Source organism: Ovis canadensis, chromosome 19 (genome assembly GCF_042477335.2).
Source record: "Ovis canadensis isolate MfBH-ARS-UI-01 breed Bighorn chromosome 19, ARS-UI_OviCan_v2, whole genome shotgun sequence".
Taxonomy (NCBI): domain Eukaryota; kingdom Metazoa; phylum Chordata; class Mammalia; order Artiodactyla; family Bovidae; genus Ovis; species Ovis canadensis.
Genome location: NC_091263.1, coordinates 68224252 through 68239786, shown reverse-complemented (window position 1 = coordinate 68239786; position 15535 = coordinate 68224252). Strand labels below are relative to the sequence as shown.

The 15535-nt window shown below is 49.0% G+C and overlaps 1 protein-coding gene across 1 annotated transcript in view; it reads left to right on the top strand.

Annotated features, from left to right (window-relative positions):
* LIMD1 (LIM domain containing 1) overlaps positions 1-15535 on the top strand; it is a 73260-nt gene that overhangs the window by 48141 nt on the left and 9584 nt on the right. The window contains exons 3-4 of the mRNA XM_069560887.1: positions 7237-7304; positions 10815-10877. Of these exons, the coding sequence (XP_069416988.1) occupies positions 7237-7304; positions 10815-10877 (131 nt within the window). The remainder of the gene's footprint in view (positions 1-7236; positions 7305-10814; positions 10878-15535) is intronic.

Here is a 15535-nt window from a genome sequence, read left to right as displayed (position 1 = left end):
CAAGAATCCTGGAGTGGGTTTCTTGTGAGGCCTGGGTTCAAACCCCAGCCCTTGTACTTGGCCTTGGCCAGACAGCCAAATTTTCTTGACCCCTTTAGCTTTTTGTTTCCTCATCTGCAACATGAAGACTCAGTGAAACTGCATACAGTGCCATAAGTGGAGTTAAACTGCTTAATGTCTGGGGTCACATTATTGCTGAGTTTAATGAGATGACCCCAGCTAACCTCCAACGCCCACCAGCCTGGAGTTCTCAGCCCTGCTGTGTGGTTCCTGCCTGTCCCGTCTTGGCTGTGGTCTGGCGCCACCTGGTGGTGCTCGGCTGCTCTAGCTTATTTGTCAGTGAGGATGGTTCGGGGTCCTGCACTTGCCTGGAACTTTAAGGACAGCGGCTGTGATTCCAGGAATTTCCCAGTTCATCGGTGTCTGTTTCATTGGCTAGATCTAGAGTGATTCAGCTTGGAGAATACCTTATTTCTGCCTCCCTGCTTTTCAAAATGAGTTTGCTTGCTGTTTTCTGCGTGGCCTTACCTTCCTTCAGTATGCCTAGGGTAGAAGATGGGGGTTGTCACTGGTCAAGTTATATCCCACATGGGTGCCATCACAAGGGATTTTTACAGAATTGTCAAGACAGTTAAAGGGATACAGGGTAGGTAAAATGCCCAGTACATAGAAAGAACTTTAAAAAATGGAAACGCCCTTCCCCATTCCCTAGTAGGGAGAGAGAGACTGGATTCCACATGGCGGTGTGTACTCAGCAAGTGTTAAACTGTGCAGGTGGGCTCATGGTACAATGGAACAAGCGCACACGTCAGCATCAGACAGCCTGGCTTCCAACCTGCCCATTCATTACCTGGGCGAGCCTCGCTGAGCCTTCCTAATGTATGAAGTGGAAATGATATTGTTTGACCTGTAAGTACCCTGGTGGCCCAGATGGTAAAGAATCCACCTGCAAGGCAAGAGACCAGGGTTCAGTCCCTGGGTCGGGAAGATGCCCTGGAGGAGGAAGTGGCAACCCACTCCAGTAGTCTTTCCTGGGAAATCCCACGGACAGAGGAGCCTGGTGGGCTGCAGTCCATGGGGTCGCAAAGAGTCAGACACGCCAGAGCGAGTTGACAACAACACATGGCATCTTTATGAAAGAGAAGAGGAAGCCCAGACTGCCGGCCGCATATCCCTGGCTGTCGTGTCCAGTGATCCCCAGTTCCTGCGTCCCCACACGGCTCCGTGATGTCGACACGTGATGGGTCCTGTTTCGGCCTGATTCTTTGGTGAATTATTTCCCTGCTGAGTGCATCCTGGAGTAGGAGGCAGGGAGTGGTTTGTGGAATGTCTCTGAAAGGAACGTGGAAGGTGGGAACAGCAGGGGGCTAATGATGTAATAACCTGTGTGGCAGTGTATTCAGACACTTTAAAAACTTTTTTTAGTGTATGAAACTTCTAAATACGGTGCTTGAAACAACAGGAGGCCATCAACAGATGTTAGTTGCTTTCTCTCACTTTGACAAAATGCAAACTAACTATGGGTGTGGAAGTCAGTTTCTAAACTCGGGGTTGTGGGGGGAGTGGATCTTTTAAAACTTTCGTGAAAAGTAGAGTTTGAGTCCTTCAAAGCAGAGGAAGGCCCCACCTTCTTGGGTCTGTGGGGGAAGTCCTTGTTTCTTTATATATTTTTGGTAATAAAGGAAATAGAGATGCAGCCTTTGCCTGCTGCCCCCGCCTCTGGCGTCTGGACATGGGACTCCTCAGCTCTGGGACCTGGCAGGGAGAGGATTTGTCTGGCCAGTTGGGCACATTTTAGAATGATCATCAAACTGACACCTGCTCATTACTGAGTTTGGGGAGGTTTAGGAGGGTATAAAGAAGCAAACCACTAGTGACCTCCTGCCTCACCCTCCACAGTCATTCAGATACCATGTATGTCTACCGAGAGACACTGTCATTCTTGGACAGTTTTCCTTTCCAGTCTTTTTTCTTTAGATTTCTTCATTACGTAATTGAATCTTCCTTTTTTTTTTTTTAACTTTTCACATTATTACATGAGTTTTATTTGAAAATTAAGAAGACAGTATTGTTTCTCAGATTATGAATACATGATTCTAGAAAAATTTAAAATGTGTGAAGCAGAAGGTGAAATTTCTCATACCATCTTCTACTGTATTTAATAATGGAAAAATTTTGTAAATATTGAAAAGCATAAAGTGGTAAGTGAAATTTCCTTTGAATAAGCCTGTCAGTGCTATATAATATTAGGTAAGTTTTGGAAAGAAAAATATAAAATAGAAAGTGAAATTTTCCTGTAGTACTATCAACCAGTGCTAAAACCTATTCGTTTCAGTATGCAGTCTTCCTTTTTCTTTTTTTTTTTAACATCAATGGTGTGTGTGTGGGTATAGGTTACCAAAATGGAATTGTGCTGTAAATGCACGGGCAGGTATCTAGCTTGCGTTTTTCCCTTACTAACGTAATTTGAGTATTCTCCTCTAGTAAAGCATTTTCTCATACCACTGAAACACTTATTTGAAGGGTATTTTAAATGGCTACATGTTACATTTAAATGTACTCTGCTTTATGTGATCATTTCCTCTAAGGCTGCCAGTTTGGATCCAAGTAAACATTTATTCATATTTCTGATTCATTCCCTAAGCTAAGTCCCAGACAGCCCCACTGAGTCAGAGATAAATAATTCAAGAGTTTCCTCTCCAGGGTGAGCTTATCATTTTACCAGTCTTCTCTGTAGCTTACGGAAATATGCAGTGACGGCCATCACAAACAAATGTGACTGTTTTAAAAAATCTTTGTTATCATATGTGAAAAAGCTTTCATTTATCTTTCTTAGAATGCTACAGGGTTTGAGTTTGGCGTGTGTGATCGTTTTCCTCTGTGATTTTTGGAAGAGAGGTGATCTGCCCTCTATTAAATCAAAAAGCTAATTCCTGCCGAGATTCCTTAGAACGTCCCGGATCCCATTCCAAGAGAAGAGCTGGGTGTTTGCCACGCCTTGGCTCAGAAGCTTTCTCCCTCTCTGAGAACTCCTGTGCGTTTCCAGGCCACCTCCTGGCTCCCTCTAGTGGCCTCCTTAGCAGCTGCAGCCTCGCTTCCTTGGCTGTCGTCCGCACCGGTTCGTCCTGGTTGGGACACCCCAGAGCAAAGCAAGGGCGCGCCGCAGACTTGCAGCCAGACGGTGTGTGTGGCGGGGGACTGTTCTCCTGAATGTCTGGGCAGCTCCTAACGGCGGGTTCTTTGTGTGCTTGTCGCCTTGGCTGTACGGAAGCCGCACATTAGTGCTCACCCTGAGCCTGGTCGGGGCACAAGGTGGAAAAGATACTCTTGTTAGCTCTCACTTTCCTTTCTGAAACTCTGAGTCCTCCGGAATCTTTTTATGGAGGGGGAGAATAGTAAGTCAGTAGCATCATTAAATTAAACTTCTGTGGATGTCAGAGGGCTCTGTTACAGGGACCCTGAAATCATTGAGCTGTGGGTACTTGTTCTTTTTAGTCTAGTTTCATTGGGAAGGACTTCCCTGGTGGCTCAGATGGTAAAGTGTCTGTCTACAGTGCGAGAGACCCGGGTTCAGTCCCTGGGTTGGGAAGATCCCCTGGAGAAGGAAATGGCAATCCACTCCAGTCTATTGCCTGGACAGAGGAGCCTGGAAGGCTACAGTCCACCGGGTCGCAAAGAGTCGGACACAACTGAGCGACTTCACTTAGTTAGGAAGTGCTTGTGAAGGTTCTATAATGAGAACCTCCTAGAACAACTCTGAGGGGAGGACAGAAGGAAAGTTTGGAGACCTAAGGACTTCTAACATACGCTCCATTGCCCTTCACACTCTCTCAGTCCATTAAAGTTTGTTGTTCAGGCAATAAAAATGATATACGCAGTGATTACAGGGGGGGAGAAAACTAACAAAAATCACCATTGCCTTTACTCAGAGGTGACGGTTGACATTCGGTTTACATGTATGTATGAGCATACATTTATTTTTGCGTGTTTATCCCTATCTAGGTATACAAACACACACATACTTGTCTTTTTCTAAGGATTATTGATGTTCTTTATGCGTTTTAGATACTAATGCTGCGTTGTAGCCGTCTTCTCATCCCTGACTTGCTTTCCTTCTATTCAATTTATTGCCCTCAGTTAGATGATTACCACAGAACTGGAAAAGGTCAGTTTTCATTCCAATCCCAAAGAAAGGCAATGCCAAAGAATACTCAAACTACCGCACAATTGCACTCATCGCACACGCTAGTAAAGTAATGCTCAAAATTCTCCAACCCAGGCTTCAGCAATACGTGAACTGTGAACTTCCAGATGTTCAAGCTGGTTTTAGAAAAGGCAGAGGAACCAGAGATCAAATTGCCAACATCCGCTGGATCATCAAAAAAGCAAGAGAGTTCCAGAAAAACATGTATTTCTGCTTTCTTGACTACGCCAAAGCCTTTGACTGTGTGGATCACAATAAACTGTGGAAAATTCTGAAAGAGATGGGAATACCAGACCACCTGATCTGCCTCTTGAGAAACCTATATGCAGGTCAGGAAGCAACAGTTCGAACTGGACATGGAACAACAGACTGGTTCCAAATAGGAAAAGGAGTACATCAAGGCTGTATATTGTCACCCTGCTTATTTAACTTATATGCAGAGTACATCCTGAGAAACACTGGACTGGAAGAAGCACAAATCAAGATTGCCAGGAGAAATATCAATAACCTCAGATATGCAGATGACACCACCCTTACGGCAGAAAGTGAAGAGGAGCTAAAGAGCCTCTTGATGAAAGTGCAAGAGGAGAGTGAAAAAGTTGGCTTAAAGTTCAACATTCAGAAAACTAAGATCACAGCATCCAGTCCCATCACTTCATGGCAAATAGATAGGGAAACAGTGGACACATTGGCTGACTATCTTTCTGGGCTCGAAAATCACTGTAGATGGTGATTGCAGCCATGAAATTAAAAGATGCTTGCTCCTTGGAAGGAAAGTTATGATCAACTTAGACAGCCTATTAAAAAGCAGAGACATTACTTTGCCAACAAAGGTCCGTCTAGTCAAGGCTATGGTTTTTCCAGTGGTCATGTATGGATGTGGGAGTTGGACTATAAAGAAAGCTGAGCCCTGAATAATTGATGCTTTTGAACTGTGGTGTTGAAGACTCTTGAGAGTCCCTTGGACTGCAAGGAGGTCCAGCCAGTCCATCCTGAAGGAGATCAGTCCTGGGTGTTCATTGGAGGGACTGATGTTGAAGCTGAAACTCCAATACCTTGGCCACTTGATGCGAAGAGCTGACTCATTTGAAAAGACCCTGATGCTGGGAAAGATTGAGGGCCAGAGGAGAAGGGGACGACAGAGGATGAGATGGTTGGATGCATCACCGACTCAATGGACATGGGTTTGGGTGGACTCTGGGAGTTGGTGTTGGACAGGGAGGCCTGGTGTGCTGCAGTCCATGGGGTTGACTGAGCGACTGAACTGAACTGAACTGAACTGAACTGAGATGATTACCGAGCCCGCTTAGCCCAAGGCTGAGTTAAAATTACAGTTATATCCTGAGGGAATGTAGCACATGCTCCAAGCATTAAACTGTTCTACAGGAACCAATCAGAGGGTTTGGGCGACAGTGAGATAACAGTGAATCTGGCAGCAGCTAACAGCACACAAAGGGTCTGATGAGGCCAGGAGAGGGTCAGGGCCTTCCTGAGGAGCTTACTATGAAAGTGAAAGTCGTTCACTTGTGTCCGACTCTCTGCGACCCCATGGAGTATACAGTCCATGGGATTCTCCAGGCCAGAATACTGGAGTGGAGTAGCCGTTCCCTTCTCCAGGGGATCTTCCCAACCCAGGGATCAAACCCAGTCTCCCACATTGCAGGTGGATTATTTACCAGCTGAGCCAGCAGAGAAGCCCAAGAACATTGGAGTGGGTAGCCTATCCCTTCTTCAGGGGATCTTCCCAAGCCAGGAATCGAACCGAGGTCTCCTGCATTGCAGGCAAATTCTTTACCAAATGAGCTACTAGGGAAGCCCATTACTAGTGGAAGGTCACTGGATGGAAATCCTTACCTTGCCAAAGTCAAAGACAGTCGCCTGTATTTTCTAACACAGTAACTTTTGTGTTTCACAGAAAGTCTGAGGTCTTTAGTGTATCTGGAGGTTTGCTTTGGTAGTTGGATTTATTTCCGCTTTTGTGGTGTTTCCCCTGCGTTGATGCTTTCAGAGTCCTCTCTGAGCTCTGACGAGTCCTCATTAGCACCGTCTCCCCAGTTACCTTGTACTGTTTGCCTGCTCTGGGGTGTCACAGGCGAGGACACCCATTGTGTACGGGGGGATCTCTGTGTGTCTCGAGCACTGTTAGTGTTTTTGACATTGGTGATTTTGCTTTCAGGTGAGCTAGGCCTAAGGGCCTTGATTCACTAGTGTTTGGAAATTATTCAGTTTCTGAAGCTTCCATGGAGTCTGTCGGGTATGTTCTGTGCGTGGCCCTGGAAATATTCTTAGACCTGGGGTTGCTGCTTCGAGGTCCCCCAACAAGATGTTCCCACTTACCTTGAACAGGTGTTTGTTTGTTTGTTTGTTTGTTTTTTCACAAGGGATCTAAAGAGTTGATAAATAGTACACTTCTTGTCAGCATCCTAGCTCTCTGGAAACTAAAGTTACATCTGAGCAGTCAGGGTATCTTGAATTTTTCCCACTCCCGCCCACCCCATTGAGATCAAGAGAAAACAGGAACATTCGTCATCTTTTCAGCGTGTGTTTTCTGTCGTTCAGATGAGAAAAGACGTGAAAGTAAGCAAAATAAGAGCTGACCAGTTTATAGGACTTTCCTGACCGGTTGTCTCCAGCATGCCCTGGAGAACATCTCAGAGGTGAGGGTCCCCAGTCCTGTGGGAAACGGCAGCGTCACAGGAGACTGTCGCATGCTCCCCCCGCACGCGGGTGCCGTCTTCTCACCCAGAGTCCCAGTGGCTTCTTTCTCAGCAGAGAGGAGGTGGCAGGAGTAGGTACAGGAGGATTCCCCAGTCAGCCTGCCAGGTGGCACCGTATCAGAGGCCCCGTCTTCTGGCCCGAGTCTGCCTGTTACCAAGGGCCACGTCACCTTCCAGAAACCAGAAACTGTTGCTAATAGTTGGCATTGTTCTCTGCTTGGTTATTTCTGCTTTACAAGATTTCGCCCTTCTTGCCTCCTTTTCCAGCGCCCGTGAACATTTTCTTCTCACCCTGCCTTTGTGCTTTCTCCTTAGGCCGGAAGCTGAGAGGAAAAGCCTTTTATTTCGTCAACGGCAAAGTGTTCTGCGAGGAAGACTTCCTGGTGAGTCTGTCACCCAAGCAGGCCTGGCAGGTGGTTTAACTCTGTGGCGCCCCCAGCGCCCCCTGGAGGCCACGTCGCTGGAAAAAGGGGTCCAGTCGTTTCTTTTGCAGCAGCAGGCGAGTGGCCCACGTTTCCAGGCAAATGACATGCCTGTGCTTTTCAGGGACTTCACGGTCACTCAGCCTGACTTCCTGTGCCTTGCCCATCTCACCCAGCTCTTTTTTTTTTTTTAATTTTATTTATTTATGGCTGCACTGGGTCTTCCCTGCTTCTCATTGCGCTGGCTTCTCTTGTTGAGGAGCGCAGGCTCTCGGAATGCGGGCTTCAGTAGTTGTGGCCCCCAGGCTTAGCTGCCCCGCAGCATGTGGGGTCTTCCTGGATCAGGGATGGAATCCGCACCTCCTACATGGGCAAGGAGGCTCCTTACCATCAAGCCCCCTGGGAAGCCCTGCACCCAGCTCTCTCTCTGGGGTCCACGCCCCCCTTATGTCTCATTCTGCCTCTCCCATCGCTGAAAAGTCCATCCATGCGCCAGTTTGTCCCAGAGCTGAACTCCAGCCCTGTGGGCACCTCTGAGGCCAGCTGCTCACGGTCTCCCTGCCCACCGGGCAGGCCCAGGGTTGGCCCCCCAGCCCTCCCACTCCCTTGAGAGTCACTTGAAGCCAAAAAACCGCCTTGCCTGGGACCTCGTCTCTGAGACCAGGGCCCTAGGTTCCTGCTGCACCCCGCCTCCTTCCTCTCCCTCCTAGAGCGCGGCCAGGCACCGGTGCCACCGCGTCGCTCTCAGGCCCCTGTGGCCCCGCTGCCTGCACCCTGCTGCGTGGCCTCGTCGCCCAGGCTGGGCGCCAGGGTTCGGCTCATGCGCGGAGGCTCCCTGCGCTCCGGGCAGCCTCCCTTGCAGCCTTTCGTCTTACTCACTCTGGGGCTAGTGGTTCTCTGCAGCCCATGTCCCACCCTGTGTGCTGGAGCCTGCGCTGTGTCTGCTGCCTGGAATGCCTTCCCTCTTTGTTTGCCCAGATCCTCTGACAGCCTGCATGTTCCCTGGCCTCAAAGTGGGTCTCCTCCTCTGTACTGCTGCCCTTGGCCTTTTCTAGCCAGCGGTTAGCGCACTGCCTGTCCATTTACAAGTCTCCCCTGACTTGACTGAAAGTGCCTAGGGAGGGAGGAACACGGTGTTTCACCTTCTCATCTTTAGACCCTAACACAGCGCCAGGCAAGGAGCCATGCCCGGTCAGTAGGATGACCGGCTTCTTCATGGACGTGTGGGTTGACTCATGATGACTCATGTTTGCCAGTAACGGGCAGGCAAACCCAAGGAAACATTCCTGCATGCCCTCGGGGGTGGGGGGGTCATTTCCTCCCACGTGTTCACTTTAGTCGCTGGTGCTGTGTATGTGATAGTCAGATGGTGGTGCCATACCAGAGTTGACTGTCTCCCAGCTTCAAATCTGCTGGGCTGAGTGCCTGTCCTCCTCCTAGAGTCTCATGGGCTCTGGGTGGGTCATCTGCCCATGCCTGGGCAAAGTGATGGGTGCCGGAGGCATGCAAGGCTCTGATTGACCAGGTCCTCGCCTCGGAACCTAGCGTGGGGGGCCAGCCCCACAGAAACCATGGGACCACCGGGTGGCAGAGCAAGGCTGGATCTCAAGCAGAAATAAAGACCTTCTCTGGTCCTGGAGGATCCCACATGCCACAGGGCAGATCAGCCTGTGCACCACAGCCAAGCCAGTGCTCTGGGGCCTGGGAGCTACAACTGCTAAGCCCGTGCGCCTCAACTGCTGACGCCCATGTGCCTAGAGCCCATGCTTCACAGCAAGAGAAGTCACCGCAATGAGAAGCCCATGCAACACAGCTGGAGAGGAGCCCCCGCTTGCTGCAGTGAGAGAAAGCCCACCGCGGAAAAGAAGACCCAGCACAGCCAAAAGTAGAAATAATAAAGTTAAAAAATAAAGAACTGTTACCCCTAGAATCAGGAAGGGCCGGGCAGCACCGCTTGCTGCAGTGAGAGAAGGCCCACACGCGGAAAGGAAGACCCAGCACAGCCAAAAGTAGAAATAAATAAAGTTAAAAAATAGAGAACTCTTACCCCTAGAATCAGGAAGGGCTGGGCAGCACCGCTTGCTGCAGCGAGAGAAGGCCCACACGCGGAAAGGAAGACCCAGCACAGCCAAAAGTAGAAATGAATAAAGTTAAAAAATAGAGAACTCTTACCCCTAGAATCAGGAAGGGCCAGGCAGCACCGCTTGCTGCAGCGAGAGAAGGCCCACACGCGGAAAGGAAGACCCAGCACAGCCAAAAATAGAAATAAATAAAGTTAAAAAATAGAGAACTGTTACCCTTAGAATCAGAAAGTGCCGGGCAGCAAACCCCTGCACTATGTGGTGTCGGGCTCCAGAAAATTTCCCTTTTCTTTTCCTTCCTTTCTATTACCTGTCCCTTGTTAAATTGTATTTGCAATATCTAAGCTTCTAGTATCCTCCAGTGTGTAATATTTAGTCTGTTTTTTGAGGTGAGTTCCTCATTTTTTTCCAGATTCCAGCTCTGTGTGTGTGTGTGTATATGTGTTTTGGCAAGATAAGGTAAATCATATTTATCCGGTTTCTTTGAAGCTGATTGTGAAAGGCATTGGCTTTTTAAAAAAATTATTTATTTTTAATTGATGGATAATTGCTTTACAATATTGGTTTGATTTCTGCCATACGTCAACATGAGTTATAGGTGTACATATGTCCCCTCTCTCTTGAACCTCCCTCCCACCTCCCACCCTTTCCCACCCCTCTAAGTTGTTACAGAACCCCAGTTTGAGTTCCCTGAGTCATACAGCAAATTTCCATTGGCTATCTATTTTACCTGTGGTAGTACGTATGCTTCCATCAAGGCACTGGCTTTTTAACCAGACCCAGACTTGAATTTGAATCCCATCCTCACCCCCGATAGGCTATGTGACCGTGAGAAAGTGACTTTACCTCTCTGAGCTTTGCTTTGTCTCCATTTGAGAAACAGTGTAATATATACCTTGCAGAATTGTTTTGCAAATTTAGGGCAAACTTGAGCATGCATCAGAATTCCCTGGAGGGCTTGCAAAGACCCAGATTGCCATTGCCCTTCATCCCCTGCCCCTAGTTTCCAATTGTCCAATTCAGTAGGTTAGGGATGGAGCCTAAGAATTTGCACTCTGACAAGTTCTCAGGTGATGCCAGGGAATGAGTCTTGAGGACTGCTGGATTAGAGGCTGCTAGCTCTCTGCACAGCCTCTTATGCAGAGCTTGGCTGGTCATGGATGCCTGGGTGCAGCTGTTGAGAGATGAGCGGTATCAGCGTTTGTAATGGCTCCTGTGGCGGAGGGTATTCTGTAATTCACCACACTGTCGTCCACAGAGACGTGAGAGATTCCTGTAGAGAGTGACACATCTCTCTAAGACGTTCTTTGTGATCCTCGAGGCTGGCGGGGAAGTAGCTAGATCCCTCTGCCCCGCCTGGGCTGAACTTCCTTTTCTCTTCTCTCTGCAGTACTCTGGTTTCCAGCAGTCCGCTGACAGGTGCTTTCTCTGTGGACATCTGATCATGGACATGGTGAGTAGGGTCAGGTGAACAAGGTAATATTGATCATGTGGTGGGCGGGGGAGGCATTGGCAGAAAAAAATAAATTAATTATTGGAAGCAGTGTTTCCTACCTTGCTTTGTGATCACAGCTGGGTTTCTCTGCATCTATTCACGGCTCTGCTGGGTCTCCTTCTCTGTGCGGGCTTCTCTCTGGGTGCGGCAAGTGGGGCCTCTGTCCGGCTGCGGTGAGTGGCCTTCTCACCGCAGTGGCTTCTTTTGTTTCAGAGCAGGGTTCTGGGTACACGGCCTTCAATAGCTGCGGCTCCTGGGCTTAGGTGTCCCGTAACACGTGGAGTCTTCCCCAGACCAGGGATCGAACCCGTGTCCCCTGCACTGGGAGGCGGGTCTTACCTATTGGACCACCAGGGAAATCCCTATGGCTGGGTTTATTTGAAGAAGACCCCATGCAGCTTGCTTGCTGTGGTAGCCCTGCATTTGGCTTTTACTGGAATTAGCATCCTTCACCATGCATTCCATACAGGGTCATTTCTGAGGGTGCTCTCCTCCTCTGGGCTGTTCATGTCATGCTGGCCTCTCTCTGATTTTCTCTGATCTTTGCGGCATCCCAGGTGAGATGTCAAACGGATAGTGTTTTCATGGAGAAATCTTAGCTGCTTTGGAATCGGCTACAGAAAGTGAGATAAACAGTTGCTTTTCCCCCATGTTCTTCCCAGCTTAATCATTTCCTAAGACGAGGGTTGGGGCCCCATCGTTAGCTCTGAGATAGCAGAACAGGGAGCGGGTTTTATCCACTCCATTCCTTGCTCAGCCATGGCTCTCTGAGCTTGTCCTTAGTGGGGACAGGTCTTCCTTCCTGGCCTCCTCAGGTTGTGAGGTTTATGAATACAGGGTTCTTATTCTGTCTAGGGATCAAATTGTCCAGCACTGGACATCGGCCCTGTCAGATTTCTTTCATATGTTGGTCAGAGAGAATCATTATATCCCATTCTTTTCATTGCAAGAGTTAAATCCCTCTCTAAGCTGAGCCATTAATTCTATTCTGGCAAAGGGAATTGCTAGTTGTATTTTTTTTTCTTAAGCTGAGCGCTGAAGAATTGATGCTTTTGAACTGTGGTGTTGGAGAAGACTCTTGAGAGTCCCTTGGACTGCAAGGAGATCCAACCAGTCCATTCTAAAGAACAGCCCTGGGTGTTCATTGGAAGGACTGATGCTAAAGCTGAAACTCCAATACTTTGACCACCTAATGCGAAGAGTTGACTCATTGGAAAAGACTCTGATGCTGGGAGGGATTGGGGGCAGGAGGAGAAGGGGATGACAGAGGATGAGATGGCTGGATGGCATCACCAACTCGATGGATGTGAGTTTGAGTGAACTCCGGGAGTTGGTGATGGATAGGGAGGCCTGGCGTGCTGTGATTCATGGGGTTGCAAAGAGTCGGACACGACTGAGTGACTGAACTGAACTGAACTGAACCATTGTTTTTATTGAGAAACAACCCAGAGGGCACACGTCTTATGTGCACAGCTGAATGACTGTGTGTGTGTGTCTGTGTGCTTACTCGCTCATTTGTGTCTTTGCAACCCCATGGACTGTAGCCCACCAGGCTCCTTTGTCCACGGGCTTTCCCAGGCAAGAATACTGGAGTCGGGCGCCGTTTCTCTCTCCAGGGGATCTTCCCCACCCAGGGATCTAATAACCCCCATCTCCTGCATCTTCTGCACTGTCAGGCTGGTTCTTTACCACTATTCCTATGTGTCAACACCACACAGATCAAGATCTAGAACATTCCCCGTATCCAGAAAGATCCTCTCCCATGAAGACACCCACCGTTCTGACCCCTGCAGGCCCAGACTCGTTTCACTGGTCCTGGAACTCCATACTGTGGCATCTTACAGTACAGACTCCTTTGATCTGCCTTTTCTCACTTAGAAAATGTTTTGGAGATTCATCCATGTTGTTTCGCCTGTTGTAAGTTCATTTCTTCTCATCGCTAAGTAGAATTTCACTGTGTGGATAGAGCACCGTTTATTTATCTATTCTCCTGCAGATGGAGATGTGGGTGTTTCCAGTTCGGGGCCATTTATGCCTGAGCTGCCATGAACACTCGTAGGCATGTCTCTGATGGACATAAGCTGGTTTTATGCTGACATGTAGAAAACAGAACCAGAGCGGAGGAGACCCCGCTGCACTCTGGGCTCTGACGCAGCACAGCACAGCGTGGCCCCGTGAGCAGTGTCCTCGTAAGCGGCTGAGGCCTCCCTGGGAACCCGGCCCTCCAGCCACCCCCCTGGAGGAGGCAGGTGGAGCCTGCCCCAGTCCCACCTTCCCCAGGTCCCTGCCCGACTCCACAGGGCTCCTTTTCTCTAGCAGATTTTGCCCTTGACTTCAGAGCCCTTCCAACAAACCTACCATACATGAGGCCAACGGTGTCCAAACTTATGAACGTGCCTGTGCCCTGTTCTTATCTGTCAATTCACCAAGCGTTCTCTGGCTCTCAGGGTGTTTCATTTACCTATTGCTGTGTGTGTACTGTGTTGCTAAGTTATGTCTGACTCTCTGCCACCCCGTGGGCTGTAGGCTGCCGGGTTCCTCTGTCCATGGGATTTTCCAGGCTGGAGTGGGTTGCCATTTCCGACTGCAGGGGATCTTCCCACCCAGGGGATCGAACCCACATCCCCTGCATTGGCAGGTAGATTCTTTACCACCGAGCCACCTGGGAAGCCCTTAGCTATTGCTACGTGATCGTTACTGATCATGATTCCATGGGTGAGGAATTAGGGCAAAGCTCAGCAGGGCACTTCTTCTGCTCCATGTGGCAATGAATGGGGTCACTCACTCAGCTGTGTTCAGCTGGTACACAAGGTGACCTCTCACCCTCCAGGCTTCTCTCCCTGTGGCCACTAATCTTACCCAATAGTCTAGCCTGGACTTCCTTTCAACAAGAGAGAGGAAGTGGAAGCTACCAGTTTTCTTTCATCATTGACTTAAAAAAATCTCAGAATATCATTTCTTTCTCATTCTTTTTTTTTTTTTTTGGCTATGCTGAGGGACACATGGGATCTTAGTTCCTTGACCAGGGATCAAACTCGTGCCCCCGGAATTGATAGCTTGGAGTCTTAACCACTGAACTGCCAGGGAAGTCCGCCTTCCTCATTCTGTCGATCAAAGAAAGTTACAAAGCCACTGCCGGCTGAAAGGCATAAGGAGCAGCCTGTGCGTACAGGAAGCGAAGGGACTGAGTTTGGAGACCTTCTCTGCCTCGTGGGATAAAGCCAAGTCACCCCTGGATTCTTACAGGTCTGCTCTCAGACCTGAAAACTTCCAGCCAATGTCTGTCTGATAGTGACACTTAGTTTTGACAACAGAACTCATAACTGCGACTAAGAATCACAACAATATAGAGAAAGATTCCTTCAGTTACACTTCAGTTGTCCAGCTCGTGATGTAAATTGTCTGTCTCTGCTTTATCTTTGTTCATTGAGGGAAATACTCTGGGCTTGGAGGTTGGAAATGGGCATTTTCCACCTGAAAAAAAAAATTATTATAGCTGGTCAGAATGCAGCAGAGTGGCATCATTACCCTACCGTACTTCTGGCACTGCTGCTGCTGCTGCTGCTAAGTCGCTTCAGTCGTGTCCGACTCTGTGCGACCCCACAGACGGCAGCCCACCAGGCTCCCCCGTCCCTGGGATTCTCCAGGCAAGAGCACTGGAGTGGGTTGCCATTTCCCTTTCCAATGCATGAAAGTGAAAAGTGAAAGGGAAGTTGCTCAGTCGTGTCCGACTCTTAGGGACCCCATGGACTGCAGCCCACCAGGCTTCTCCATCCATGGGATTTTCCAGGCAAGAGTATCGGAGTGGGGTGCCATTGCCTTCTGGCACAGTGTGGGTTAAATTAATTTAAGGGTCTGTTTCTGCCACAACAGCGTTAGTCTGGGACAAAATGCGTTCCAAGGTCCAGATTGCCAAGGAGTCTTTGAAGCCTGGCCGCTTGTTCTTCCTACTTTGGCAGTCGAAGGAGCCTGGGAGGTTAATGAAATCCCAGAGGGAATGAGGAAGCTTGAAAGCTGAGCTTTTCGAGGAGAGCTGCAGTAGCACCGTGTCCTCCTGCTGCCCCCTGGACTGCAAGCTGTGAGGCCTGGCGCTGGCCTCTGCAGCCAGCGTCGGGCGCTGGAAGGAGCCAGGACACAGCACAACTTTCCCACTCACGACCCTCTGCCGAGGTTCTGTTTAGTTCCAAGTCCCCTTCTTCTGTCTGGTGGGAGGCTTTCTGTGTGGTCCTCCCCGGGGGTGCGCATGACTACTTTGTAGGTTCCTTGCCAGCGGGCATTTTGGTTCCGGCTCGCTGGCGCTGATTCCATGGTTGTGTTGGAGTGTCATGGTGCAGGTAATCCCAGAAACGAATCTGCTGCTGAATTATTGGAGGTACTTTGAGCTGCAAATCACAGAAACTCAGCTCAACTTTGAGAAGCTGGTGGTTACCAAACTTTCACCTGTGTCAGAACCACTATATTAAAACACCCATTGCTGGGGCAGGGCCCAAGAAAGTGCATTTTAATTAAGTTCCCAAAAGATGCTGATGTTGCAGGTCCAGAGGCAAAACTTTGAGAACCACTGAACTTAATAGGAAAAATGTTTTATCTCACGTAAGAGGCTGGGGGGGCGGGTA